The sequence below is a fragment of the Candoia aspera genome, chromosome 7, assembly GCF_035149785.1.
Source record: "Candoia aspera isolate rCanAsp1 chromosome 7, rCanAsp1.hap2, whole genome shotgun sequence".
In the NCBI taxonomy this organism is placed as follows: Eukaryota; Metazoa; Chordata; class Lepidosauria; order Squamata; family Boidae; genus Candoia; species Candoia aspera.
Genome location: NC_086159.1, coordinates 17,373,775 through 17,401,453, shown reverse-complemented (window position 1 = coordinate 17,401,453; position 27,679 = coordinate 17,373,775). Strand labels below are relative to the sequence as shown.

Sequence of the window (27,679 nt, the reverse complement as noted above, 5' to 3'; positions counted from 1 at the left end):
ATCAGCTTTTCTGTATGCCTGCCTACAAAATTTGAGGAGGAATACAATAATATTCAGAAATCCAGTTAGAACCCTACTCCTTATCCAAGAGTAGTTGCTATATTTTGAAGGCAACAAAAATAATGTGGTTCATGGACCTAAAAGTAAAACCATGTAGACTTTTAAAAAATGCAAGTCTCGGGGTAGATGGAGATGACATGTTCATTCATTTGCATGACAGTAATCGAATTCCTTTCCATTATTTTCTTAACAATTCCCAGTGTTCATCCATTTTCTGGCAGTCATATGTTGGGTTAAATCTCCACCAAAAAAAAAAAAAGCCCAAGTCCCTTTTCCTGATTAGTTGCTAACAACTCTAGGAGGATGCCTTACTCTCAGGAATCTTCTAGCAGTAGTCCAGGTGGTCCTTGCACAAGGGCAGCAGAACACAGATTCGAAGTTTCCAGTTTGTTTGTTTTTAACCATAGTAGCATTTTGCAGAGTTTCCTGTAATGTTGGCCTCCTTTTTCTTTATCCAGTGGAATTACCTAGTAGTAGTAGTAGTAGTAGTAGTTTTATTTAGGAACATAAGAAACCGCATTATAGGGATTAAGACTATGTGTGGTGTAGTGGTTAAAGAGGTGCAGTGGTTGAGGTGTTGGACTAGGAGTGGGGAGACCCAGGTCTTATTCTACCCTCAACCATGGAAGCTCACTGGGTGACTTTGGGTCGGTTGTTCTCTCTTAGACCAACCAGTCTAAGCTTACCTTAGCTCAACAACCTCAGACTTGTTGAGTTGGGGAAAAATAGGAGGAGGGAGTGCAGAGCCGCAACCGGGGTGGGGGGCACAAGTGGGTCATGTGCCCTGGGCGCCGCTCTGGGAGGATGCCAAAATGAGCACTGGGGGGGGCACCAAAATGAGCGCGGAATCCATGTTTGTCCCGGGAGACACAGACCCTAGTTGAAGGCCTGAGGGAGTGCTATGTATGCCACCTTCACCTCCTGAATGAAGTGTGTGTGAGAGAGAGAGAGAGAGAGAGACAGACAGACAGACAGATTAGCATGACCCATTTAGCTCCATACAGCAAACTCTCCAGGTTTCAGGCAGGTGTTTTTCCAGTCTTATCTGGAGATGCCAGAGGTTAAACCAGGTTTTGCACATAGACCATGAACTCTATTAGTGTGTTCACTCTCTTCCTCAGTGCCTCCTCAAAAACCCCAATCCCTTTTCCTTTTTCCCTATGCATATTTTGGAAAACGATCATACACTTACCTCCATTCTACTTTCAAACACAAATGAGAGAAATTTAAGTATTTGGACCGTTCCCATTGAAGCAATGGTTATAGCAAGTCAAATGAAAATATATTGTTGCTTGTATAATACAAATGCTAGATAGGGAGCTGAACTATCTACATTTAGCATCCTTGGGTGAAAGAATTCTAGAAGTGTTAGTTACTTATTTCATTTAGGTATACGCAAGCAAAGCATAAGTGGGAGCAAAGAACACACCCTCCGATAAGACTTGTTGACGTCCTCACAGGCCCTATACATTCAAGATGAATCTCCCTTGCTTTCCTTCTCCCACCTTGCAGGTAGCTGATTCGTCACACTTGAACTACACAGACACAAATTTGTTTGTATCTTTTGCAGTCCTCAGTTAGAAGGACATTTTCTTCCACAACTTCCTAGTGGGTGTCTCATTCAAAAGGACAGAGCCTTCTAGTCTATTTATGATGCACTTGTTTATGATGCAATTTATTCATTCCAGCCTATGAATGATGCACCAAGTGAAAGAATGGCGTATGTGCAGCACATATAGCTGTGGTAGCATTTTGCGGGTATCCCAAATGTTGCTGTTGCTATAGAGTATAGACAACGTGGAATTTTAGGACTGAGCAGTTGTGTGCTTTTGATTAAAATTTTCATATTCATCCAGATAATAATCTTTCATAATGAAAGATGATTCTACAGGGAGTTATTCACTGTCATTAGTAGATTTGTTTTTCAGCCCACAAAATAAAATGTTTCTGGCTGCCTATATTTATCTTTTGACAAGCAAAGCAAAAAAATAATTCTTCTAGGTTTCTGTTTTAGCCAGGAGACTATCTATAGGCTTCACTTGATACCACATTTTGATAGGAGCCATGTAATGAATATTTGGCCTTGTTCTCAGTTTTAAGATAACATATGTCATAGTTTTCTTGTTTTTTTTCCCTTTCTCTATAAAAATAAAAATAGTGCAGTGAGAAATAGGGCCAGTGCAAAATATTGTGCTGTAAAAAAAAGACAAAGCTCTCCTTAGATTTATGGTGTATTTTTGCATATTTTTTCCTTGGAGCAAATGGGAATATAAACCACATTTTTAATCTGTTCAATTGTGTCTGATTTTCAGAGACTGCCTGGACAAATCCCTGCAGTTTTCTTGGCAAGGTTTCTCAGAAAGCTTTCAGAAGCGGTTTGCCATTGTCTCCTTCCTAGGGCTGAGAGAGAGTGACTGGCCCAAGGTCACTCAGCTGGCTTTGTGCCCAAGGTGGGACTAAAACGCATGGTCTCCTGGTTTCTAGCCTGATGCCTTAACCACTGCACCAAACTGGCTCTCATAAACCACTAAATTAAATAAATAGCAGAGATTGGTTAATAGAAGGAATAGCTATCAAAAGCTGAGTAGTATACACACTGCACTTGAAAATGCAAATAAGTGCCCATCATCTTTATTTTGCTTTGCCTTCAACTTGACCTGTACAAACAAGCAGAACAATATGGTTAAATGGACTATTACCCATTTGAAAATGCATGTCAGGAAGATAGGGAAGGGTTTAGGAAATCAAGGCATTTTGTATTGTAGCTACTCTTTTTACAAAGTCACGAGGAGCAAACTGGAAGCTTCTGTCTGTTTTAAAACTACTACAATTGTTTTTCTTGTGTTCAGTATGGACAAACTGGTTAATTTTCACTGTAGCTAATTTTTATATATCCAGGATCAAAATTACGGTTTATGATCTGGCCTCAGTTTGAGCTAAGCAGCAGTAGCATCTGCAGGGTGTGTGTGTATCTGTTAGAAAAGGCAAGATGGCGGAAGTGGCATGGTGATGGAAGCCCCGTCCATTTTCTGTGTGTGCACAAAAGGAGTAGGGCTTACATCACATCGCTTCTGTCATCTTGCCTTTTTTGACAAACACACACTCCCCATTCTGAGCATAAGAAAACATCTTACCAATTTCTTCATTGCATCTTAAGGTTGGAAGGGACCTTGAAGGTGTTCTAGACCATCCCCCTGCCCAGGTCAGTCCAACCCATTTTTTCTCATGACTGTTCTGGAAGAAGAAAGAAAATATAGGACTCTTCCCAGCAGTATTAAACTATGTCCCAAAACAGGCAGGTTAGGAATTAAAACCTTTCTCTTCCCAATCTGTCTTCCAATCTATACATTGATTGATCTCTGCTGGAGCTGTCTTTGTTCTTGACCAAAGAAGCTGGTTACATGTGATCAACACCAATTCTTCCTGTCTAAAACTGTCTGGATTAGGGCCAGGATATTCTTTCTCTCACAGGATCAAGCCACATACACAATTCAAACTGTCACCTACAAAATGCTAAAACCATTTTATTATCTCGTTGAAAGTTTCACATTGTTCTTTGATTAAAAAAAAACCCTAACAGGAAAAGGGGATAATTGAGAAGACTTATTGCTGCTGAGTTGATTTCTTAATCTTTTAACTGATACTAGCATTTCCTGTACTCTTCCTGAATCCTGATTGTTTCAGCAGATTTGGGGTTCTCTAAAGTAGGTACCAAAATCCTACATCCAGGAGAACTTCAAATGTTCTATAAATTCATAAATTAGCTGACCTTTCACTACTGAGCAGAGCAGGGGGAAAACAAAGGGATTTATAGTTATGGCTTCTTTATATTAATTGAAGTGTTGACATTTTTCTCTCCAAAGCACAACCTTGTTTTCTTTCCTTTATGCAGAAAGACATTTTCCAGTTGCATGATAGTAGGATATTTGCTGGGGACACATGTGTTAAAATTGACAAAGCCACAAATATGACATTCCAAAACCCTCACCCTGCTTTAAAAAAGGATTGCCTTGCCATGCTGCCACAGTACCTCCAATTGCACATACAGATAATACAGAAAATAAATACAGATTACATCCCATAGCTGCAGCTGGGAGTCTTGATTGTGCCCTGTTAAAAAGTCAGCTTTTCAGATGTGCTTGCATTTTGGAATTCTGTTTTTTTAACGGATACATATCAAGTTTATATTCTCTTCTGCAGCGTTGGAAACCTCCTTTGAACTATTCAAGTTCAAACCTGCATCCATTGTCATTCCCCGTTCCAACTGGTGAGAGGACATATCTGTGGCTTGCCTTTTTAGGAATTAATGTAAGAGAAAAACATGGCACTTCATATTTGATGCCCACAGGTATGTGTTCTGTAATCACACCCGAAATATATAATTTCTGAAAGGACTAAAGCCACTTCAGTGTTTCATTGGCTTCAGTGTTCTGTGGATGAGAACATTAACAGGAAAAACCATGCAGGGGAAGGCTGTACCATTATAAGCCTGGCACTTTTTTTTTTTTTGGATAAGCTGAAATGAAATTAGTAGAGTATCCTAAAACAAGATGGAAGCTATTTTCTTTCATCTAGTAGTGAATTTGGGAGTCCTCTGAACTGTTGGGCCCTGAGCCTTTGCCTGATATTCCAGACTTCACAGAATAATTGGTTTGAGCACTACAAGTCTCCTGGCATAAAATTATTTGAATTGAGGCCCTTGTCCTCTTTCATCATGAACTGTTTAAAATGGCCACACAGATGTGATGGTATCATTTTCCACTCCATTTCCTTGACACTTTTTCTACTGAATTTAATCTTACTGGCCTTTTCCCATCTGCAGGGCTGCAACTGGGGGGGGGGGGGCAAGCGGGGCATGTGCCCTGGGCGTTGCTCTGGGGGCGCACCAAAACGAATGCTGGGGGGCGCCAAAATGAGCACTGGGGGGCACCAAAATGGGCGTGGAATCCATGTTTGCCCAGGGTGACACAGACCCTAGTTGCGGCCCTGCCCATTGTATCAAAATTAGAAAAAATGAGCCTTTTTTTTTTTGGCATACCATGTTCCTGTGCTAGTTTGATAAATATGAAAGAGAGGGAAGCTACCAGTAAGTAACTTTATTCCAAGGCACAAAGTTCCCTGAGGGAAATTATTACCTTAATTAGTGTTTCTGGGGAAGCTTTTCATTAGCAGAACCATCTGCAGTTGCTGCAGTGGAGGTCCACCTCTCCCTGAGCTATTAATATTTTGATCTTCTCAGGGACCTTCAAATTCCAAATCAAATATCATCACTGATTTTTTTTAAAGCAAATTTAGGGACAGTAATAATATGAGTATTGAAAAGGTCTGCATAACAGAGGCATTGTATCCTGGAGAGCCCTAAAGCAGCCTTCTACCATCTTGACACTTCCATCTGTGCTGAGAATATTATCCCAGAGTTCTCCACCTTCATGGCTTTTTGTAGACCATCTGGAAGGCATTAAGATGCAGAAAGTTACTGTAGAGTCAAAATGATATTAGCTGAGTTGACATGTTAAAATAAGTTACAGCAGGGGTGGGGAAGCTGTTCCCTTATGTATATATGCGCAGTCAACATGGCCAGTGGTGAAGATTGCTAGGGGTTGTAGTTCAGTAGCATCTGAAGAGCCACAGATTCCCCATCCTTGTTCTGTTTTTATCAATCACTTTCTGCTTGTGCTTTGACTACTAAAACAGCAAATAGCACCTGTGGGTGGACTGGGAGGGCAAGAATCAAATGTGACAGGAATGCCTGTTTCCTGTCAACAGCAACATCAACACTTGTGTCTCTCTCTGTCTGAGCTCTTCCTCTCGGCAGTGTTCATGGGCATTGCTGCTGTCCTTGAGTTGGCAGTTAAGTAGGCCACCATAAATTGCTTTGCCTTCTTTGCTGAGCCCTATTCTCCTTCAATAGCAAGGCCAGACAGAAGTGTTTCCCTGATATATTAGGAGCGTGGAAGATAAAAGGATGTTCCATGCAGCCAGTACTTTTGGAGGTGAGTTTGAAAAGGGGGTAAATAATACTGGTTTGGAAACATTCCTCCAGCCTAAAAGATCTTTATTTTGAACACATTTTAGTGCTTGTGAGAGGCATTCTCAGTGAAAGGCAACAGTAGTTATGTTGTGCTCTGCGCTGGGTGCTGTGTGGTTGGCTCCAAGGCACCATTTTGATTTTATGTGGGCCTTCCAAAGTAGACTCTCAATCCCACCCATCTGGTACAGGAGTTCAAAACAGGTTGCAACGATGGGCCCTGCCTGCCCTTGCCTCTGCAGGTTCCCATGGAGGCTGCATGGTAATGAAAAACGTGGTTGCTAATGTGAAATGTGGCCAGATGCCTACGCCCCTTACACACACATGCAAAATAATTTCTGAATATCATTAAACAAATGGACAGGAGCTTACATCCTGTGTGGCCTTTAATGGTATTTTCTACTCTGCCATTTCAGGATTCATTCCCCCATCTCGTTCTCCAGACCTACATTGATTGAAATTGAGATACTTGTGGCAAGCAGCCTAATCTCGTGAAACTTGCTGCAGTGTAAGTGGGCATAAAATTGGAGCCTCAGTTGAGTAACACTGTGAATAATGTACACGCAAACTAATCCTTTGAGCTTTGTCTAGAGCACTATTGCTAAAGTTTTGAAATTCTGGCAAGTGGAGACAGAAATTATTTTTCTCCTCAACATCCAAAGGGCATCATTTTCTTAGGCTGCATGACATAAGTAGACTTCAGAACTGTGAAGACTTGTGAACTTGCTGGAATCTCATAACTGGTTTCTTTAAGTACCTCTTGCTTTTAAAATAATGAAAATCTAATTCATTGTAAATTGAAATAGGGGTGTGTATGTGTTCACATGCCTTAAAGAGCAAATATTGTAGCTATGATTGCAGTGAAATTATGGGTGTTCATGAATTTTTGAGTTTGCCATATTTATTGGCTGTGGTTCTAAGAATGTGTGTAGTTATGTCAAATGTATGGAAAGGATACAGTTGTAACAGAGGCAGGTGTGTTAAACAACCTCTATTTGTCCATTTGTAATTGGCACCAGTTCTCCAAGATATCTGGCAAAAAAAAAAAAGGTTTTCCTATCAGCTGTCACTTACTTCTTTTATCTGGAAACTGCCAGGCACTGAGTTTTAAGCACATCTGCTGTGTTGACATTCACTACGCTTTCTTTACTTAAAAAATACACAGTGGAAGTGTCTACATTTTTTTCACTGATTTGGGTTGATTTAGATTGAAAGATACCTACTTAGAAAAAAAACCCTATAAAAGTCATATTGGAAAGGATTATCCCGCAGTTTTTGCTTTGCCAGTTGCTTTACATTACAGGTGCTTAACTGTATATTTCTGAAAAAGAAAGTTGTCAGTGTAATGTTAAGTCCATCATCTGGCTGTTGTTAACATATGAAATAAGCAATAGTGAAGTTGTCTCAAAATGGTCTTGATGTGCAAAATGCTTATGACTTGTTGCTTTCAGTTATTCTGTTCTACCAGCATCTCAGACATTAGCCTATCCTTATCCATGAAAAAGTTATTTTATTGATTTCCAGTGTCTTGCTATCACACATTTAGCATCCATTCATAGCAAGTAAATTAAGTCATGGTATTAAAGCAATGCAGAATATATATTGAGGGGATCTGGATTGAAAGAAGATGAGTGTGGTTTTAAAACTGGAGGAAGAAACAAAGTAACCTGAACTATGCTGATAACACTACTCTGATAGCTGAATATGCAAATGATCAGCAATGAAAGTCAATGAGTTTCTAGTAATGAAAGTCAAGGAACAGTGGAAAAATGGGACTAAAATTAAATATAAAGAAGACCATCCTAATAACAACAGGAGCAACAACCAGCCTTAGAAATGATAATGAACATATTGAAGTGGCGATAACTACTGCTCTTTAGGATCAACTATCAACAGTAAAGGAACTAGCAGTTAAGAATTTAGCAGCAGAGAAGCTCTTGGTAGAATAGCAATAAAACTCTTGGAAAAGATATTCAGATGCTGTGGCATGTTTATATCTACAAAAATCAGAATCACGCAGGCCATGGTTTTCCTTGGGATACTCTTTGGAAATGAAAGTTGGACTTTGAAGAAGCAGGATACAAAGAGTACAATATTGATGCTTTGGAATGTGGGAATTTTGGTGTGGGAGAAGGTTCCTGAGAATACCATACATAACCAAGAAAACAAACATGTGGATCATCGAACAAATCAACCCAGAGTGCTCACTTGAGGCACAAATAACCAGACTCAAATTATTCTACTCTGGACACATTATGCGAAGACCCAGCTCTCTGGAGAAGTCTATAATGCTGGGAAAGGTGGATGGAAAGAGGAGAAGAGGACAACAGGCAGCAAAGACTCACTTATAGCAGCAATGGGTACACTGTTGGAAGACCAAAGGACCAGTTGGGGACAGCTCCTCCTGGAGAAAATCTGTCTGTGTGGTTGCTAAGAGTCAACACTGACTTGATGGCACATAATCATCAATGAAAGATATTTTTGCACGACTTCTATTCTGTTCCAGCATACTTAAGTACTGCTGAATGCATTGTTTTTGAAGGTAAGGAGAATGCCTTTTCCCATCTTCTTGAAGTACCAGACAGCTTCCTTGAGAACAAGAGACTTAGATAAACTGTTGAATTTCTCAAGCAGAGTCTTCTCTTTCTCTCTCTCTCTCTTCAGATATCTCTAGTCTTCTGTTTGGTCCACCGGGTTTGTTTTGCTGAGATTCTCTAGGCAGTTTGTGTTGCCTGGTACAATAGCAAATGGAAACAAGCATTGAAAAGCAAGAAAATGGGGCTTTGTGAGTATTTCATAGGCTGCCCAACAGGGAACAGAAGCATTTGCTAACAGGTGCCAAGGCACAAAACATTCATATTTCCAAGTACTTTTCCCCCTTCCATTCACCTAGCCAGGCTCTGGAATATAATACTGTCCCAGGAGACACTCAAAAGAAGAATTTAATTATTTAGCCTTTTCTGAAGACAAGACAGGCAGTTTTGAGTCCTTTAAGCTTTTAATCAATAGGCAAGCTGAGTAAGTTACTAAACGAGCTGTCTTTGCTACCCACTCCCTGTTATTTGACTTTCAGGACCCAAGGGAAGAAAGAGGAAGCAATTCTCCTACTGAGAAATTCCATTCAGTATGGACCAGATTTTGCAGATGCCTATTCCAGTCTTGCTTCACTGTTGGCTGAACAGGTAACTGAAAAGATTCAGACTCACCTATCCCAACTTTTCCCAGTCTGAGCCCTCCTGATATAATGGACTTCCACTTTCATGATTCCCAGCTGTTTATCACATTGACTAGGAATTGCAGAGGTGGAAGTCCTGTGCCTCTGAAAGGCACCAGGTTGGGGAAGCTCATCTAGGCTATGCCTTGTTGATACTGCATTCTGACACTGCATTTTTGCACTATTGAAAGTGGACCTGCAGAGAGAGATGTGTCCTGCGTAGGAGGAAGAAAATAAATAACCAAATTTCAGATGAAAGCAAACTTACAGGAAAAAAAAATCCTCAGACTAATTTTGTGTGTGAGCTTTGCTAAATTAGAAGTGCTGGGACTGCAGTTCTCCTCTTCTGAGAATTACAGTCCCAGTATATCTGCTGGGAGGAAGGTTGGTCTTGTAGAATAAGGATAAAACAGGGCCCTGCCTTTGAGATGTTGATGCTAACACCTTTATCTATATGTTTAGAGCAGGGGATCCTCTCTGCATGCTAATTGTTCTTCTTTTTTTCAGATGGGGAGTAAACAACTTCCTTCTTGTACTGTCCCTGGAGAGAAAAATGAAATCAATTGCTCTTATAATAACTGGCTTAAAGAGTATGGATTTTCAAGAGTGTGAATTATTGGTCAAAAGACCATTAGTATAATAATTCATACTAAGGCACATCCATACTGCTACCTCTTACCCCGGAAGCAAGAGGTGTAGCCTCCAGTGGACCTTAATCTTCAGGCTGATAGATGAGGTCTCAGAAATAAATTGGGTAATAAAATTTCCTGTTCTGGCTTTGGAACTTGATGGGAGTTTATAAAAATGGTACCCGGTAGCAGCAGGGACTCCTGTAATCAAGATCCATGACTAACTTTAACTCCCCCTTACACAAACATCACTTACTGCAAAGTTTCCATCCTTTGCAGCATTGGAACAGAATAGCAAAGATCTGGAGGAGGTTTCAGTTCATTGTTAGTGGAAAGACCTGTGGATGTGCTGGTGAGATCACTTAATGTTCCAGTAGAAAGATCTGATAGCCACAGCATTACTCCAACAATATGGGAGCTTCTATAGCAGTGTTCCTTTTACCTAGAGTAGCATCTACAGCTTGGTGGCCTCCTTGCTGCTATGAACGGCCTTTGGAAATTGGAATTACAGTGACCTTCTGCAGCCTGTGGCTCCAATTTCAGACCAGCTCCCATAAGTCATTGGTAACCAGTTGGTACCATGTTTGGGAAAGACTGAGCTACCATATGGGCTGTTCCTGCAGGACTGTTCTCTAATCACACAAGAAGTAGCAAGCCTGTTACAGCTGCTATGACATCAGACTAACATGAAGATGTGTCCATAAAGAGTTACAAATCATGTATATTACTCCTGTGAAATAAGCAGACTGATTAATGATAGGTTCTAGATTTACCTTTATTATGAATTGAGGAGATTTTTTTAATGGTTACAGCAATCCCTATATAGCATGTTTTCCTAAGCCATCTAAGAATCTAAAATGAAAGTTGATGGTCCTGGAATTATAAAGGAAGCACACTTATGATTAATGTTCTGTGCTCAAGAGAGTTGGGTAGTAAGTTGGTGTAGACATTTGGGTCTTCTCTGCTTGGAAGGTGATTTTCAAATCAGAGTAGACTTAAAAAGAGAGTAAGTTTTAATGCAAACTAGTACCTTGGTGAGTCTGAGTTAATCAGAGGGTTCTGGTGTTTTAGACAATTTTGTACCTTTCATCAGAGCTGTTTTTCGTGGATGAATGGATGGATGCAAGCAAGCACGCACACACACACAGTCACATGCAAGCCAAACTTGTTACTTTAAGACAAGTGCTTCTTCAGGAGAGTACTATAATTTTTGAGATCTGCTGGAAGTTCTACAGTTATGGTTTAAGGACTACTTTACCCATGGGACTGTGGTGACTTCTTGGCTTCAGTTTGTGCAGGTCATCTCCTGAACTCAAATGAACAAAAGAAACAACCTTACTATAGCTTAAATTACCCAGCTAATCAGGGTTATATACCCAAGCTTTCTCCAGCGAGATAGTTTGGGACTGCATTTCCCAGTATTCCTAATCAGAGTGATGCTTGCTGGGAATTCTGAAAGTTATAGTCTCAACACAGGAGGAGGCACCTAGTCAAGGAAGGTTGGTATTACAGGTAGTCCTTGCTTAGTGACTACTTGTTCAGTGACTGTTCAGAGTTACGATGGCTTTGAATGAGGGGGGAATTATGACTGGTCCTTGAAGCTGCGGCCATCGCAGTGTCCCCATGGTCACGTGATCACAATTCAGGGGCTTGGCAACCAACTCACAATTACAATGGTTGCAGTGACCCATGGTCACATGACCACCATTTGTGACCTTCCCTCCCAGCTTCCCACAAGCAACATCAATGGGGAAGTCAGCAGGAGTTTGCAAGTCACTCCTGCTTCTGCTCCTGCCGCTTTGTCTCCCAAGAAGCCCCTGGGCAGCATGGGGATCGCGTACTCCATAGCATCCGCCTGTCTCTGTAGTGCCCGCCTGCGGCACCCAACCTCCCCACCCACCCATAGCTCTTGCCCATTGGCCTGCTTGCCTGGGACGCAGTTTCAGTGGTGTAAGCAAGGGTTTGTGGATTCCCGGCTCTTCCCACATTGTGGTCACATGAGGTCCTCGCTTAACAACCCACATGGTCTTCACTTAACGACAGCAACTGGGACTATCGGGATTGCTGTTGCTAAATGATGCAATCACGTGACATTGTGCTTTACGACTGCATCTCTTAGTGATGGAAATTCTGGTCCCAATTGCCATTGTGACCCAAGGACTATCTGTATCCTATTGAAAGCAGCTCTCCAGACACCCATTCAGAAGCCTTTCTCTTCACCTGATCTTTCATAACTGGAGGCACTAACAATTGAAGCCAGTATCTTCAAAATACATGCTCTGCTGCTCACAGACAACATTTCAAATTTCACCTGTGTAATGATTGCAAAGCAAAGATGAGGCTCACCAAATGGCTTTTGTTATTTCAAAAGCACCACAAGACTGAGAGTAGGCCCACAAGCAGCAAAAAGCCTGAAGGCAAGTGTTTTCTTTATGAATTGGAGTATTGGGAACTGATTATAAGGAATGAGGCAGGAACCAACGTTAGTTCTTTCATGCTAGAGAGAACTATTACGCCGACATAGATCAGGAGAATGGCCAAATATCCATTGACTGGGAAAGGTGGGAGGAAAACCCCCAGGATTTAAATCCATAAATATAAGACATGTATGAGGGCTTTGATTTCTCTCTATATGTGGCTTCATTCTTGTTTGCAATAAAGTGAACTAAATTTGCCAAGTCCACGAGCCTTTTGCCAAATAAGACAATTCCTGAATGTGGGGTAAAGTATTTGGAGAGCTAAGATTTACAACTGTGGCTTTGTGAAGCCTGACTCTAACCCTCTCCCTTTTCTAGTGAGCAGCTCAGAATTAAGTATACCTAGTTGGGGTGAATGAATCCCACCCATCTTGTCTTTATTCCTGGTGGCTTTCTAGGCATATCCATGTAATTATTTTGGCAGGAGAACAGACATGGTTTGCCATTACCTTCCTCTGGGATATTTTCCCCCACCATCTTCTCATTCTAGCCTACTGATCTGGTATTCCCTGGAGATCTGCCATCCAAGTCTTAACCAGGACCAACCCTGCTTAGCTTCCATGCTAGGTCTGCCATGTGCTGAGACTTCATGAGTTTTAGCGAAGAGTGGCATGAAATCATTCTGTTCCTTCAAAGCCTCAGAATGGATTGTGGGAGGAGAATAATCCCAATTCAGCGAAAATGGATTGCATTGGAGGTTCAGTGCAGCTTCTGGCCTTGTTATTTCCCAGGCCCTCTTCATCTGCCTGCTGACTGTTGCAGCCCTCTCTAGCTGCCTTTTGTCTCTTGTCCATCCCAACCAGCTGGTAGGACTCTGCTGCCAAAAGCTACTCAAACTTTTTGTCATTCTGACCATGTCATCCCCTCCTTAAATCCCTTTACTGGCTATCTGCCTACTACAAGTCATGCATGCACTTTTTATCTTGCATTCTGTGCTCTCTGTGACCTGCACTGAAACCCCAATTCATCACTTTCTCTGACCTTCCCCAACTTTAGTCATCTGAAGGCCTTTTATTCCATGAAGCAATCCCTCACTGTTTCTCCCAGAATGGTGTCTCCACATAAGACAATTCCTAAATATGGGGTAAAGTATACCCCATATTCTCTTGCTTCCTTTTTGTCTTTTCTCAAAACCCACCCTCTGTAGGAAGCCCTTTAATGCTTGTGCTTTATTTTATTTATCTATTTATCTATTTCTCATATTTCTACACCACCCATCTCACGAGCGACTCTGGGCGGTTTACAGTTCAGTTAAAATAACAAGAGGTTAAAATCATAAAATCATAAAATATATTATTATAACTAAGTCATATAAATGTGTAATTGAAATTCTTCCTTCCCTGCACAGTTGTGAAAAAAACTGCTGTGATCTTCCTTTCTCTCATATATCAGTAGTTTTATAATATTTATGCTGTCTGCATGTGTGTCACATAGAAATTGATAGGAGAGAGCCAGATCTCTATTCCAAGATACTGGTTATAGCCCTGAAATTGTAATAATGTTTGACTAATGATGCCTGGGTTCAGAAAATTGCTGAGTGAGCCCAGGTGAGATAGCGTCTCCCAGCCTAACCTGCTTTAGAAATGGTAGGCCTACCTGAGCTCCTTAAGTGCGATATAAATCTAGTAGATTGATACATGGCTTACCTTGTAGTTTCTATCCTTTGTTGCTGCGGAGACATAAGCTTTCATATGTATAGGTTGTGCTTGTTGACATTTTAGGAACCAGTCTGAATCAGGCCTTGATGACTTGACGTCCTCCAGATATGTTGGACTGGAAGGGCACCAGGTTCAGGAAGAGTGATCTAGACTGCTGGAAGCATACAGTATGTGTGTCTCAGACTAGATATCCCTGTTGTCAAAGTGTTGGCACCTTTCTTTTCCACCATCAACATTTCGTTTCCACTGCAGATGTCCAACAGATAAAACGCCATGCTTCCAGGGCAGTATCTAAGCCGAGTTGGTTGAGGAACATAAATCAGTAGCAAACTGGCATGCAACATATTTACTTGCAACAGTGGAATGCCTTGGAGCCCCATAAAGGTCTCCAGTGGGATAGTAGAGAATACAATGGGGAAACTTGTTGACCTTCTGATAAATGGGTATTTTGTGATCAGCCATGCACTTAATGGCAGCCATTTTCTGTACAGACATCTACGGCAGCTGTTTCATGTGTGTATCTTAATATAAACTGTACAGCCAGTGTCCCCCTAGATTTTGTTATCTGACCCCAGTGTCTAATCCCTGTTTATCAAGCCTTGTGAAGGATTTGCTGTGGCATTTTCAGTCCTTAGCTTTGGTTCCCTTTCTTCAAGTGCTGCCCTGAATGTTAACCCTACCCGAGTCTGAATGCACACATTCCCATTAGTGTCTATGAGTCATTTTTTTGCCGTCCCACAACATAAATTTAGCCTTGTTTTTGTCAAATTTGGGAAATATTTGTTTTGAAAAGCAACATTAAATTAAATGAATTTGGACCATGCACTGGTTTCGTGGTCTTGGAGATTAATTCTTGCAGAACCCTAAAATGGCTGTTGCTCCTTGTTCTTCACAAAAGCGAGTGGATGGCTGTAACTCTATACAAATTTACCTGGGGTTAAGTCCCACAGAACTAAATGTATAGACAGAGGTGGGATTGCCCTGTGAAAAGTACGATCTACTGCAACTGACTGCACATGGGGCTTTGAAGATCACTTAGAAGCTACAGCTGTCCAGAATGCAGTGGTCTGTTTGTTGGCTGGCATACCCTGACAATAGCACATTATCCTTAGGGCCCTGCTTTGGCTCCTTATCAGCTTCTGGGTACAATTCAAATATATTTACAGTACCTCCCGTAACCCACTGTACTTGTACAGTGCTACTCTTCTTCCGAATACCTCATGCCAGCTTTTAGATATTCCAAAGCAATTCACTCTTTGCCATATAGGTTTACTGTAGCAGCCTATCTAGCTAAGCATTCTGAGTTATAACCAAACATTGGCATCTGAGAGTCAGTGCAGTAATAAGAGCATTGGAGTAGAATGAAGGAGACCCAGGTTCAAGTCCATCCTCAACCATGGGAGCTCACAGAATGACTTTGGACCAGTGTCTGTCTCTTAACCCCACTGACCTTACAGGATGGTGGTTGTGAGGATTTAACTGAAGGAGATTAATTGTGCTGCCTTGAGCTTTTAGAGGGAAGGCAGGGTATGGATATGATAAACAAATGGATAAACAAGCAAGCTGTTGTAAGCTACACATCTGGAGACTTTCAGTTTAGGGAAGATGGGCTAAACGGTTCAGTTCTACATTCCAAATGCAGAATGTATCACTTGCTTTTTGGCTATTCCCAGGACCTTCTTAGCAGGACCTGATATATAGACAGCAGCTTGCATAACCTTTTGGCATATTCTGGGCCCATCACATTAGATGGTTGGTTTGCAGTTCACCACTCCAAATTTCCTACAGTGTGTCTAAGGTAGCATTTATACAGACATGTGGGTATGTATTTTTATTTATTTATTTTAATGTATGTATCCATGTAGCTATTTGTTTATTAGATTTATGTCCTAGCTTTCTTTCAGGAGCAAAAGGTGCCATGGAAGCTTGCTTCTGGCTTATTCCTGCTGCCAGATTAGCCTGCCTGAAGGATAGGTTCTCAGACTTGGAGCTGGGGGACATAAAAGCAAGGAGAGCTGATGCCGGTGTTTGTGGTTAATCATAATACGGGTGTTTCAATTCCTTGCATGTGGAAACATCTTCCCCCCACCTTCATAAAATAAGTCCAGCTAATCATATCATAGCAAGGTGGCTGGCCACTGAATAACAGTGTTTGCTCCTTTTTTTTGCCTTTAGGACCAGTTAAAAGAAGCTGAGGAAGTATATCAGGCTGGCATAGAGAATTGTCCTGAAAGCTCTGATCTGCATAATAACTATGGGGTTTTCTTAGTCGATACTGGTAAGTAAAAAAGAGCCAGAACTTCAGGTACTAAGAACTACTCTAGACAAATTAAAACGATTGCCATCAGAGTTACTAGCCCAGCGATTTGTCTCAAGTCTGCTCTGGGAAGTTTCTTCATTCTTATTTTCCAAATCCTCAGCCCAATGTGTTGCATGTAATGCTAATTTTTATTAAGCACATGGCAAAGCCATGGCAAGGGGATGAGAAAAATGATAAAGGAATGAAACACTCTTTCTAGGGAGGAAAACACATTCTTCCTCTCCTAGAGCCACGTTTCTGGCCCAACACCCTCAACAGCGAAGCATGTTTATTGCGTAGCCCTTATATCAGACTCTCCAAGAGAAGAGCTCTAGCGCCCCCACTGGGCAGCTGTAGAAAAGCCAGAGTAGAGGTGGCAAAACTCGTGGTCTGAATGCATCAGAGTTCAGACATCAGAGTACACATACCAGAGGCATCTTGAACTGGATGTCTTTCAGGCTCAAGGACTTCAACTCCCAGAATTCTCGGCAATGGTCATGATGGTTGAGGAATCTTAGGAAAAATCTATACATCTGGAGGGCACCCAGGTTGTGAGAAGACTAACAACACCTAAGGACCAAAAACTATAGAAGCCAGCCCTCAGCTCAGTTGAAAAGGCAATCATGTAGATGGGAAGACTACATGTTAGATGTTGCTGTTATTACAGGTTTTTCCATGCCAGTATTGCTAAGAATTATTGGCAGAATTATTCTATATGTCTGTTCACAAGTAAGTCCCGGTTCAATGGGCATATTTCCAGGAAAATCTGCATAGGTTTCCAGTCTTGTCTAGCTAGTGGCAACTTAGAGTTTATTTCAGCTGAACTTGGAATGGGTTTGACCAGGAGCCAAGCTCAACTTCAAGGAGACTTGACTTTAGCCCAGTGTTCCTCAACCTTGGCAACTTTAAGATGGGTGGACTTCAACTCCCAGAATTCCTCAACCACCATGCTGGCTGGGGAATTCTGGGCGTTGAAGTCCACCCATCTTAAAGTTGCCAAGATTGAGGAACACTGCTTTAGCCCATGAGCTGGGATTACTTACCCAGCTTCATATTAATACATGGTGACCTTGAAAAAACGACTGAACATTTTGAACCATGTAAACTAGCAGCCAGCAAATCCCCCCTCTCCTCCTTGCTATAAATCTTAAATTGTGGTTATTTTTAACTTGGGGTTTATTTGCATTTCACATGCAGATTGCTCTAGTCTGCTGCTATGGGATATGAGAATGTGTGACAGGCAGTGAGTTTGTGTACAAAATTTATCTTTAAAAGCTGTTTGCATTCTAATGCTAGCAATCTGTCACTTTTCTCCAGGATGAAATTAATGTTAACACATTGATTGTTGTTTTTGCTTAACATAAGACACCGACAAATTATTCTACTTAATCAGTTCACACAGCTTGTACTTCTCTCTTCTTTTCTTCCTCCTTCCTATAATGGATTGTTCTGTCACAAACCCACGGAAAATGTAATAGACCAGCTCCATCTTGTGGAAAAAGAAATGCCACATTTGCTATTTGGTTCGGTACTGTTTTTAGGTTATGCAAGTCTTTCCCCCCTTATTTAATGTTAGTAGGGCTACTATATCAGGGCTGCAAAAATCTAGATGACTTAAACTAAATGGCTTTTTTCTGCCATCTAGTGGTTATCTGGATATTTTACAGCTCCCCCCCCCCTTTTTTTTTTTAATCCGTTCAATCGTGTCTAATTCTCAGAGACTGCCTGGACAAGTCCCTGCAGTTTTCTTGGCAAGGTGTTTTTTTTTTTTTCCCCAGAAGTGGTTTGCCATTGCCTCCTTCCTAGTACAGCCCATATATATTAGCATTACTATTAATGCTTTTAATTTTACTCCTGTACATTGCTTCAAGCATGTTTTGAGAAACATGGCATATATTTTTGAAATTCTAATTAGATAAATACTACCTCTGCTGTATTGGTTGTGGGCAAATAATCACCTTCCCCCTGGCTCCCCAGAACTAGATTAGGGAATTCATTGGTTACTTTAGCTCAGTGAAGTCATTTAAAAGGGCCAGAACAGTGAATCTCTTAGTGCTTAACATAGATTGTATAGCTTGCACATTGCAAAGTAACAAACTGCCGGATGATCCTGGGAGGATTTGTCTGTTTATATTTATTACATTTGTATATATGCCTCCCTTTGAATAAACTTGACTTCCTCTTTTTTAAAAAATTAACTTTATTACATTGTTAAAATAAAGAGATTAAAAATAACAAGAATTAATAATTAAGATAGAAAATAAAGGAGAGAAAAAAGTAAAGAACAAAAAAAAACAAAGTCAAAAGTGCAGGAAGAAAAAGAAATACAAAGAAATGACTTCTGACTTTCTTTTACAACAGATATAAGTATAAATTTACAGTAGGCTCTTACTCTAAGTTTATAACATATCATAACTTTCATTTTTTCTATGGTCTACTATTATTTCTATACTTTGGTCACATAATGAGAAGACAGGACACCCTGGAGAAGATGCTGATGCTAGGGAGAGTGGAAGGCAAAAGGAAGAGAGGCCGACCAAGGGCAAGATGGATGGATGATATTCTAGAGGTGACGGACACGTCCCTGGGGGAGCTGGGGGTGTTGACGACCAACAGGAAGCTCTGGCGTGGGCTGGTCCATGGAGTCACGAAGAGTCGGAAGCGACTAAACGAATAAACAACAACAAACAAACTATTATTTCTAATCATCAAATTAGAAATATATCATAATTTCATTTCTTTTTTCTGTTTCACACAAAAAGTCCAGAAACGGCTTCCAATCAGCATTAAAATTAATCAATGTCTTTTCTCTAATCGAAGCTATCAATTTCGCGATCTCAGCCAGTTCCATCAACTTTGCCATCCATTCTTGTATTATAGGTAATGTCAAAGAACTTGAGTTCCTCTTGAATGTTCTGTGTGGGTTTTTCCCTCCAGTTTCCATATGCATTCCTTTTAGATATTTATTTATGAAGCTTGGATGCTTCCTGACTTCCAACGACTCTGGGCAGTTCCCAAGATACTCTCAGAGATAATAATTTTGCGAGCTGTCTTAAGAGCAACCCTAACCCAGCCTTCTTTTTTTAGGATCTCCAGAGACTGCAGTCTCCCACTATCAGAAAGCCATTGAACTCAGTCCCAGTCATCATGTGGCCATGGTGAATCTGGGTAGACTCTACCGCTCCTTGGGGCAGAACAAAGATGCTGAGATTTGGTACAAGCGGTAAGTGGAGGCATCTGGGCAGCTGAAGTTCTTGGTAAAGGCTACAAGAAATCCTAGCTTTTAAAAAGGAAATAGTGCCAGTACAGTCTTTTTGAATGGTTTATGCCATATTTTTATGAACATTTGGTTCTTGATGTTTATTGCAAAGGAAGTATTTGAATTTTGCCTGAACTCCAGGCTCTTTTTAGTAAGGCTGGGCATAATGGGAGACAGGATGGAAGAAAAGGCGAGAAAACAGTTGGAGAACTATAAAAAGGTGATGAAGGTGAAAGGTCCCCTGTGCAAGCACCGAGTCATGTCTGACCCTTTGGGGGATGCCACTTTCGCGACATTTCCTTGGCAGACTATAGCAGGGTGGTTTGCCATTGCCTTCCCCAGTCGTCACCTTCCCCAGCAAGCTGGGTACTCATTTTACCGACCTTGGAAGGATAGAATAAATATATTCCATATATGGATGGATAAAGGGCACATAACTTATTTTATTTTATTTTATTTTATCCTTTAGGGCTCTTAAAGTAGCACGGAAGGCAGAAATCCTGTCTCCTCTTGGAGCGCTGTATTATAACACAGGCCGATATGAAGATGCATTAAAGATTTACAGAGAAGTGGCATCATTACAGCCATCCAACAAGGAGACTCGACTGGCGCTGGTGAGTGCATGATGTTCCTCTTCAGAAGGGCTCTGCAGAAAATGTCAGCTTTGCACATTTCTTTTTGCTTGCAGGTGTGAGAACATGAGACTGGGCTGTGTGAGAATGTGAGACTAGGCTGAAGTTGCCTTAACTTAAAAATGGAGCAGGCACGTAAGCAGAGAGAACAAAAGCCAGGAATCTTGTCAAAAAGATCCCTTTGGGAGATCGATAAGAAGGAACCAAGTCATTAAGGATCAAAAGAGAAATGTCACCAGAAGACAGGAAAAGGAGGCTGAGCACACAATGCCACCCCCCCCCCACCACACACACAATCCCATCAACAGCTACCAGACTTGTGAAATAACAAAGCAAGGGCTTTGGGGGATAAAAGGGGTCCTGAAGTCCGCCCACGTCCTGGTCTGGATTTGATGGCTTCTGTCCCTCTAGCTCAGTGTTTCTCAACCTTAGCAACTTCAAGCTGTGTGGACAACTTCCAGAATTCCCCAGCCGTTTATGTTGATGGCAGTTGGGACTAGGATTGCCATCGCTAAATGGTGCAGTCATAAAGTGCAATGTCATGTGACCACATTGCTTAGCGACAGCAATCCTGGGCAGTCCCATTTGCCGTCATAACGCCAAGATGCACCAGTCATTAAGCAGGAAAGGGTGGGAGTCCCAGGTAAGGAGCACGTGTGTGCTGCAGGAGGGTGGGGGAGGCCCTGGGAGGGCCAGCACAGGCTACGCATGAGCACAGGAAAGGCAGGGGTGAATGGCGTGGCAGGGGGTGAACATAGGAAAGCCAGGGGGTGGATGGCACAGCACGAGTGCAGGCAGGCTGGGGGATGGATGCCACGGCAGGGCATGAGCACAGGAAGGCCTTACCAGAGCGACTTGTGACCTTCCCTGCTGACTTCCCCATTGACTTTGCTTGTGGAAACTGGCAGGGAAGGGTGCAAATGGTGATCAGATGACCATGGGACACTGCAATCATTGTAAGTGCGAGACGGTTGCCAAGCGCCCAGATCACGATCACATGAGCATGGAAGTGCTGCAACAGCTGGAACTTCGAGGACCTGTTCTAAGTTCCACTCATTCAGCGCCGTTGCAACTTTGAATGGTCACTGAACAAGTGGTCGGTAAGCGAGGACTGCCTGTCTTTTTAAGGCATAAAAAGGAACATATGAATTAGACCTCCACAATTGCATTTCCTATCTTTTTTGTGAATGGTAATGATGGGAGCAGTAATCCATCTCATATGAAGTGATACCTGGAGAGGGAAAGACAGAATATTTGAAAGACCTACTGCTAAAATCATCATTCAGCTCAGATGCTCTCTCTCTCTCAGATATGAGATGAGTGGCTACTGAAAAAAAGCCTTCTTGTTGGAGCACCTGTAGTGGCCATGCGGAAGACCACTGTATTTCGAGGCATTAAAGTGACATCTTTTGATTTTCTCCTTCACACAAAGAAGCTTAGACTTTATTTTGAGTTATACTGGCTGTTGTTTATTTTGTTTGAAAGGAGGGCAGAAGAGAAAACCCCAAGATTGTTCTTGTTAAGCACTGGTTTATCTGTACAGCTTCACAGGCTCTTGGATCATGTCATAAACAAGTACCCCAAACCCTGGGAACTATCCAGTCAAGGTCAGATCCTGCAGCCTCAGTACCATGAGAACAGGGTCACAAGGTTTTAGGGCCAGACTTTGATCAAAACCTTCTTGAGCTGGGAGCTTCTGCACAGACCTAAGCGTTGGGTGCTGTGGAAATTGAGCTGCCCTGGGGTATCCCCACTGTTGTAATGAAGGGGCTTCTGACAGCCGATGGGAGACTGAGTATCATCTTGCTTGGTATGTTATTATTTTTCTTTCTGTTATGCTTTTTATGCTTCTGTTTAATCTGCCTAAACTGTGTTTCTGTTTAAATCTGTTTGCTTAAGTTAATAATAGAGCTTAAAATACTCACTGGCGTGCTTATTGTCTCTGGATCTAAAAGAACCAATTGTCTGGGCACCTGATCGCTGCCTGGACACTTGGCAGAACACCACCTCGTCCCATGCATTTAGTGTTCTCAGGCTGCCTTACAGAGGGAGACCAACTGAAGAGTCCCCAGTATTCTAGGGAGGGAGAATTTTACCTTTACTTATTTTGTTTTTCTTTTAACAGGCTCAGGTTTTAGCAATGATGGGACAAACAAAGGAAGCGGAGCAAATGACAAGCCATATTGTGACCGAAGGGGCCGAGTGCCTGGAGTGCTACCGCTTGTTATCTGCCATCTACAGCAAGCAAGAGAACTACAACAAGGTAGAGTTACCACTCTAGTCCCAAAGCTGTCAAGCTAAGCACCTGGCCAAGGGGCCCAACTTTAAACAATCTTGAAAGAATGCAGAGCAATAAGCCAGAGATCAACTCAGTATTTCCATGTGAGTTTTGCCAGGATTTGTATCGCTGGCCACCTTGGCTGGATGGTGCTGCCCTATTTAAGGGCCAGAAATCAGACTGGCTTTCAGAAGATTTTGATTGATGTGTCTTCTTTTGCTGCATCTGTCCCCAGCAGAGACTGATTTCACTTCTCCATCTATAGGTACCTCCAGTTACCTGTCAGAATATTAAAGAACCCTGGATTTAATCTAGGGGGACTTTCTGGCTCTTCCCTGAGCATCCGAAGTTCCTCTCTAGAAGATCCTTCTAAACTGAACTATGGGCTATATTATTGGGAGCAACACATACTCTAGATGGCCATTGCCCAATCTGGAGTGATTCCTTCTTTACCTTGCACAGCCCAATCCATATGTGGGTATCCTTCCACCTCTAGTACACAGAGGAGGAAAAGGTGGTGAAGTCTTTATTTTACAACTTCCTTTTACAAAGGGAGTAAATTTTTATCACCAGAACAAAAATGGGAAGGTAAATAGTGATGCAAAGTGTATTGAGAAGGCTCTGATGATAAAGATCAGCATCATCAGAAAAGAGATTTATAAAATGTTATTTTTCCTAGTAATGCAAGAAAGACAAGAACACTAATGCACTAGCTAAATATTATGGAAGTTCAGCAAGATATTTTCATTCACGTCCTCTGTTAACTTAAGGCCTTTCCACATGTGGCAGATCTTGCTGGTCGGAGCTTCTAAGAATTGAAATCTACCCACATCAGGAGGGCAGAGGCTGGAGAAAGCCGTGTCAAAAGAGCTATTGATGTGCAATAGGAGTTTTGTTCATCCACATTTATTGTATGTATCTGTACAGGCACTTGAAGCCATAGACAAAGCTTTACAACTGAAACCAAAGGACCCCAAAATCATATCAGAGCTCTTTTTCACCAAAGGAAATCAGCTAAGAGAACAAAATCACCTGGACAAAGCTTTCGAGGTACTCCCCTATATATTAATACATGGACTGCTTATTTCATTGAACATAAAGTGATTGCTCGCTTGAACACTTGCATCTGAGGATCAAAAGTCCCCCTTTTGGGGGGAGATGGGCAGCAATAGAAATGTGAATAATTAAATTAATAAATAAATAAATAAAGTAAAAAGGCTGCCATAGGAGAAAGTGCTGAAAGTATAGCTAGATCGCAGGGGGATAAATTCCGGAGAAGCAGATAATCTATTTTAAACCTTCTTAAGATTTACTATGTGACTATATGCTCATTTCCACTGATTACAGATCAGTTTAAGTGATGTTGCCAAAGTTCCCAATTCCTTCATGCGGAACAAGCAGCTCTATGATTCGTAATGCTCAGTTTGTATACAAGAGTTCATCTCCACTTGAAGTATATTCCTTTCTCTTTCCTTCCCATAGGAATGAACAACCTCATTAGCTGGCCCTCTCCAAGACAGGAGCTTGGGTTTCCCCTTTGCTGCTTCCCTGCTACCCTCCACCCCACCTTTTGCAGAGGACAGCCTTTCAGAGTCTTTGCATAATTGTACCCTTCCACTGTGAATACATGACATTTTTGTCAAACATATTGATTGTTTTAAGGAAATTACACTTACAGGTGAACATATCATGAGGATTCTTTCCTGGCCTTTCTCATTTTGGGGTTCCCGTTTGTGGTTGGTTTACAACCCTCAGCATTCTTCATCCAGTACAGTCAATGGCCAGAAGCCATGGAATTAGTACTCTAGAACATCTAAGAACCCAAGTTTGGGAAAAGCTATTCCATGTGTCCATTAAGATCTCCACAATGTAGATACAGGTCTTCTAATGTTGGGTTTTCATTTTTGTGTTAATTTAGAGCTATAAAGTGTCTGTAGACTTCAACCCAGAGCAAGCACAAGCATGGATGAATATGGGAGGCATTGAACATATCAAGGTAAGAAAATGCCCAATTCGTATTTATTTATTGTTGTGTTTGTTTATTATGATACTTATGCTCTGTCTTTCATCCCTCCAAAGAGTCATCAGTGTGATTTACAATCCTTTGGTACATTTTTGATGCAGTTAAAAAAATGGTAATGTGTGGCTCACCAGATATGTTGGATTACAACAATATCTTGTTTCCCTATGCCTACTTAAAACAATATTTTTTTAAAAAAGGTAAATTATCCATTTAAAAGCGTTACAAGCTAGAGTACCCTTCTCCAGCCTTGTTCTAGTCTAGTTTCATTAGAACTGCAACAAAATGCATCTGGAAGATGCTTTTTAATTAATCCTATTATTTAAATACCCATAGGAAACCATTGACCCTCCTGATAACCATTGAATGGAATGTCCTCTCAGCCTCAGCCAGCATGGTCAATGAATGAGTATAATGGGAGTCTACCTAGGAGATGGGCTTTGTAGAAGCTTCCCTCAAAATGTAGCTGTTCAGCTTGGATGCTGCCTTATCTCAGCCTTGTCTTAGGTCACCACTTGTATACCTTTCTGTAAGGCAAAACACAGGGCTTCTGATAACATCTGTAGCCGACAGACAGGTTTGTGAGAGTGTTAGTGCCCAAATATGTTAGGGCTTTAACAAGAGAAGAAGATTCACAAATGTATACCCTTATTTCTTTCTCTGGAGGCAAGAAAGGGGCATGAAGTCCTCAGACAGCTGGCTCAGAGTAAAAGCCATAGATGAGAACAGCAGTAGCTGAGATTGGCCATGATAGTAACAGCAGAGAATGAGATATGGGCCAAATTGGGAAAAAAAGCCAGCAGCTAGATGAATTTGGGATTTTATCCTTTTGGTCTGATGAAGGTTCCTGTGTGGCCTCAACATTTATTCATTATCTCTGGTCCATGCATCATTTCTCAATTTAATTTACTGTATCTCACAAGGCTGTTGTGAAAATAGAGTGAAGAAGAGAACCATACACACTGAGCATTTTCAAGGAAGAAAAGAATGAAGTTTTAAAGAAATAAACAAAACAGAAACACTGAGAAAACAACTATCCATATTGACATGGAGTCTGTAGAATGTTGGCATCTAAAAGGAATCTGTAGAACCTGCCTGTGAAGTAATAACCAGTCATATTGTGCAAAATGTGTTTTGATTTTCTCTCTTGTTCCTCATTCATATTTTTGCAGGGTAACTATATCACTGCACGTCACTATTATGAGAAAGCTTTACAACTGGTTCCGAACAGCAAGCTGCTGAAGGAAAATTTGGCAAAACTGGATCGCTTAGAGAGACGGCTGCAGGAGGTGCAAGGAAGAGGGTAACAGGGTCTGCAAGACAAATGATTGCCTCCTGGTTACTGGCCGCATGTTGTGGAAGCCCCAAGTTTCCCTCAAGACAAAAGTAAACGGAACAGAGTTGTGGGGTGGTGGGGACCCAAAATAAGAGGAGTATACATAGGGATCATAGAGAAGTTGCCAAAGCTACAGGAGTCCTGCTGTTTGCTCCTGGAGGTGCTGTAGGACAGGTGAAATCCTAACCTTAATCCAGAGATGATGGTGGGAAATGCTTCAAAAATGGCTAAAATAAATGCATCGCTGGGATGATTGTTGGAAGGGAAGCAATGGCTTGCTTTAGCAAAAATCAGAGAAAGTATTCATCTTGCAAGAAAAATGCTCTTGAAACCAGGTGCCTGATTAGCCAAGCAAGTAGCTGCATCAGCCAGTGAGGAAGTGGGAGAAGAGACAGGGACAGCTGTCACTGAGGAAAATACCACTTACCGGAGGCACTTGTAAAATCTTGATAATAAATCTTGAAGAAGAATTGACTGTTATCTCAAAAGAAAGTGATGTAGCTCGTTCTCCGCTAAATACTTAGATCATGAGAGGGATTTCAGAAAAAGTCCCCTGTAGGAAACATCATTATTTGTGACAGTTTGCACTCAAGTTATCACAGCAGGAATAGGAATTTAGATGGGGATATGCTTTTGCCAAAATGATTAATCATTTGTTTTTCTGGATAATGAAAACTGGATAATCAGGTGAAAAGAGCCACTTAAAAAACAAAAAGGTGAATGGACTTGCTCTGTATTAGTAATATTAAGGGGTCAGAGTTGTTCAGGATGCAAGAGCTGGGCTTCCCAAAAAAAGTTCCCTTCATGCTTGCAAAGGATTTCATTTGCAAATCCCTGATCCTTGTGTGACCTCAGAGGCTGATTTGGGAGGATCCTGAGCGCTGATTGTCAGGAATTGGTAAAAGGTGCTGCTGTGAGAAGGAAGAGCCTCAGAATGGCTTCTAAACCCACAGAACCTCCTTGAAGGACACATTTGGATCTTGGCTAAGAAGATACACGATATAGCCCCATCTTGTTTGCTCCAAAGCCTTTGGATTGGTTAATTTTTTGAGACCTGGGAAATGAATGATTTCTGAAGCATTTTTTTTTCCTAGCGGAAGCTTCATTTCTTTTTTTCTCTCAAATGAGAAAAAACAACCAGGTTTGTTAAATAGGATAAAGGGGAAGAGAACTCATGTCACAAAGATTAAGTGTTTATTTCTGAATATTATTTATTTGACGCAACAAAAAAAATGGTATGTTTTATTTTTTCTGTGTTAGGTGATTGAGACCCGTGGCTGTTATTTTTGTGAAGTTGAAAGTTGAAAGAAGGCAGCAGCCTCAAGGGAAGTTGAAGTTGAAAGAAGGTAGCAACCTCAAGGGAAGGGGGATGACACTCTGAGAATAGTGGGGCACCTCTGGATAGGTTTGCAGCTCTTGTGCCTGTTGCGTTCTTAAGGGTAAGCTCTGCTAACATGAAGCTGCCTTGGGCTCAGGCATAACGTGAATTGAGGGGGATCTTGGCGTCAAATAAAGAAACCTGAGCCATTGTGCCTTGGAAAAGCAGCTCTAACCCCGTGTGGCTGCAATTGGATAGCGTGCTATTAAAACCCACAGCTTGCTAATCCAGTTAGATCCTGCCTCTCACTAGCTGGGGAGCCATTGTTTCAGACTTGCCTTAGGATATTCACTGACAGGGAAGCTGCCAAGCAGGATGGAAGGCACTTCATCCCTTCCAAAAATGTGGGGAAGAGTAAACGCTCCACACTATTTAGCTAGACAATAATTAACCTTTACAAATACTTTGGCA

General features: G+C 41.5%; 1 protein-coding gene across 2 annotated transcripts in view; it reads left to right on the top strand.

The window, feature by feature from the left end:
- The window catches only part of TMTC1 (transmembrane O-mannosyltransferase targeting cadherins 1), a 125,561-nt gene extending 99,191 nt beyond the window's left edge, over positions 1-26,370 (top strand). For both annotated transcript variants that reach the window (XM_063308520.1, XM_063308519.1), the window contains 8 exons: positions 9,162-9,270; positions 16,242-16,344; positions 19,453-19,588; positions 20,094-20,238; positions 22,382-22,519; positions 23,462-23,584; positions 24,453-24,530; positions 25,727-26,370. In XM_063308520.1, the coding sequence (XP_063164590.1) occupies positions 9,162-9,270; positions 16,242-16,344; positions 19,453-19,588; positions 20,094-20,238; positions 22,382-22,519; positions 23,462-23,584; positions 24,453-24,530; positions 25,727-25,861 (967 nt within the window). In that variant the 3' untranslated portion in view covers positions 25,862-26,370. The remainder of the gene's footprint in view (positions 1-9,161; positions 9,271-16,241; positions 16,345-19,452; positions 19,589-20,093; positions 20,239-22,381; positions 22,520-23,461; positions 23,585-24,452; positions 24,531-25,726) is intronic.
- Positions 26,371-27,679: the final 1,309 nt, after the last annotated feature.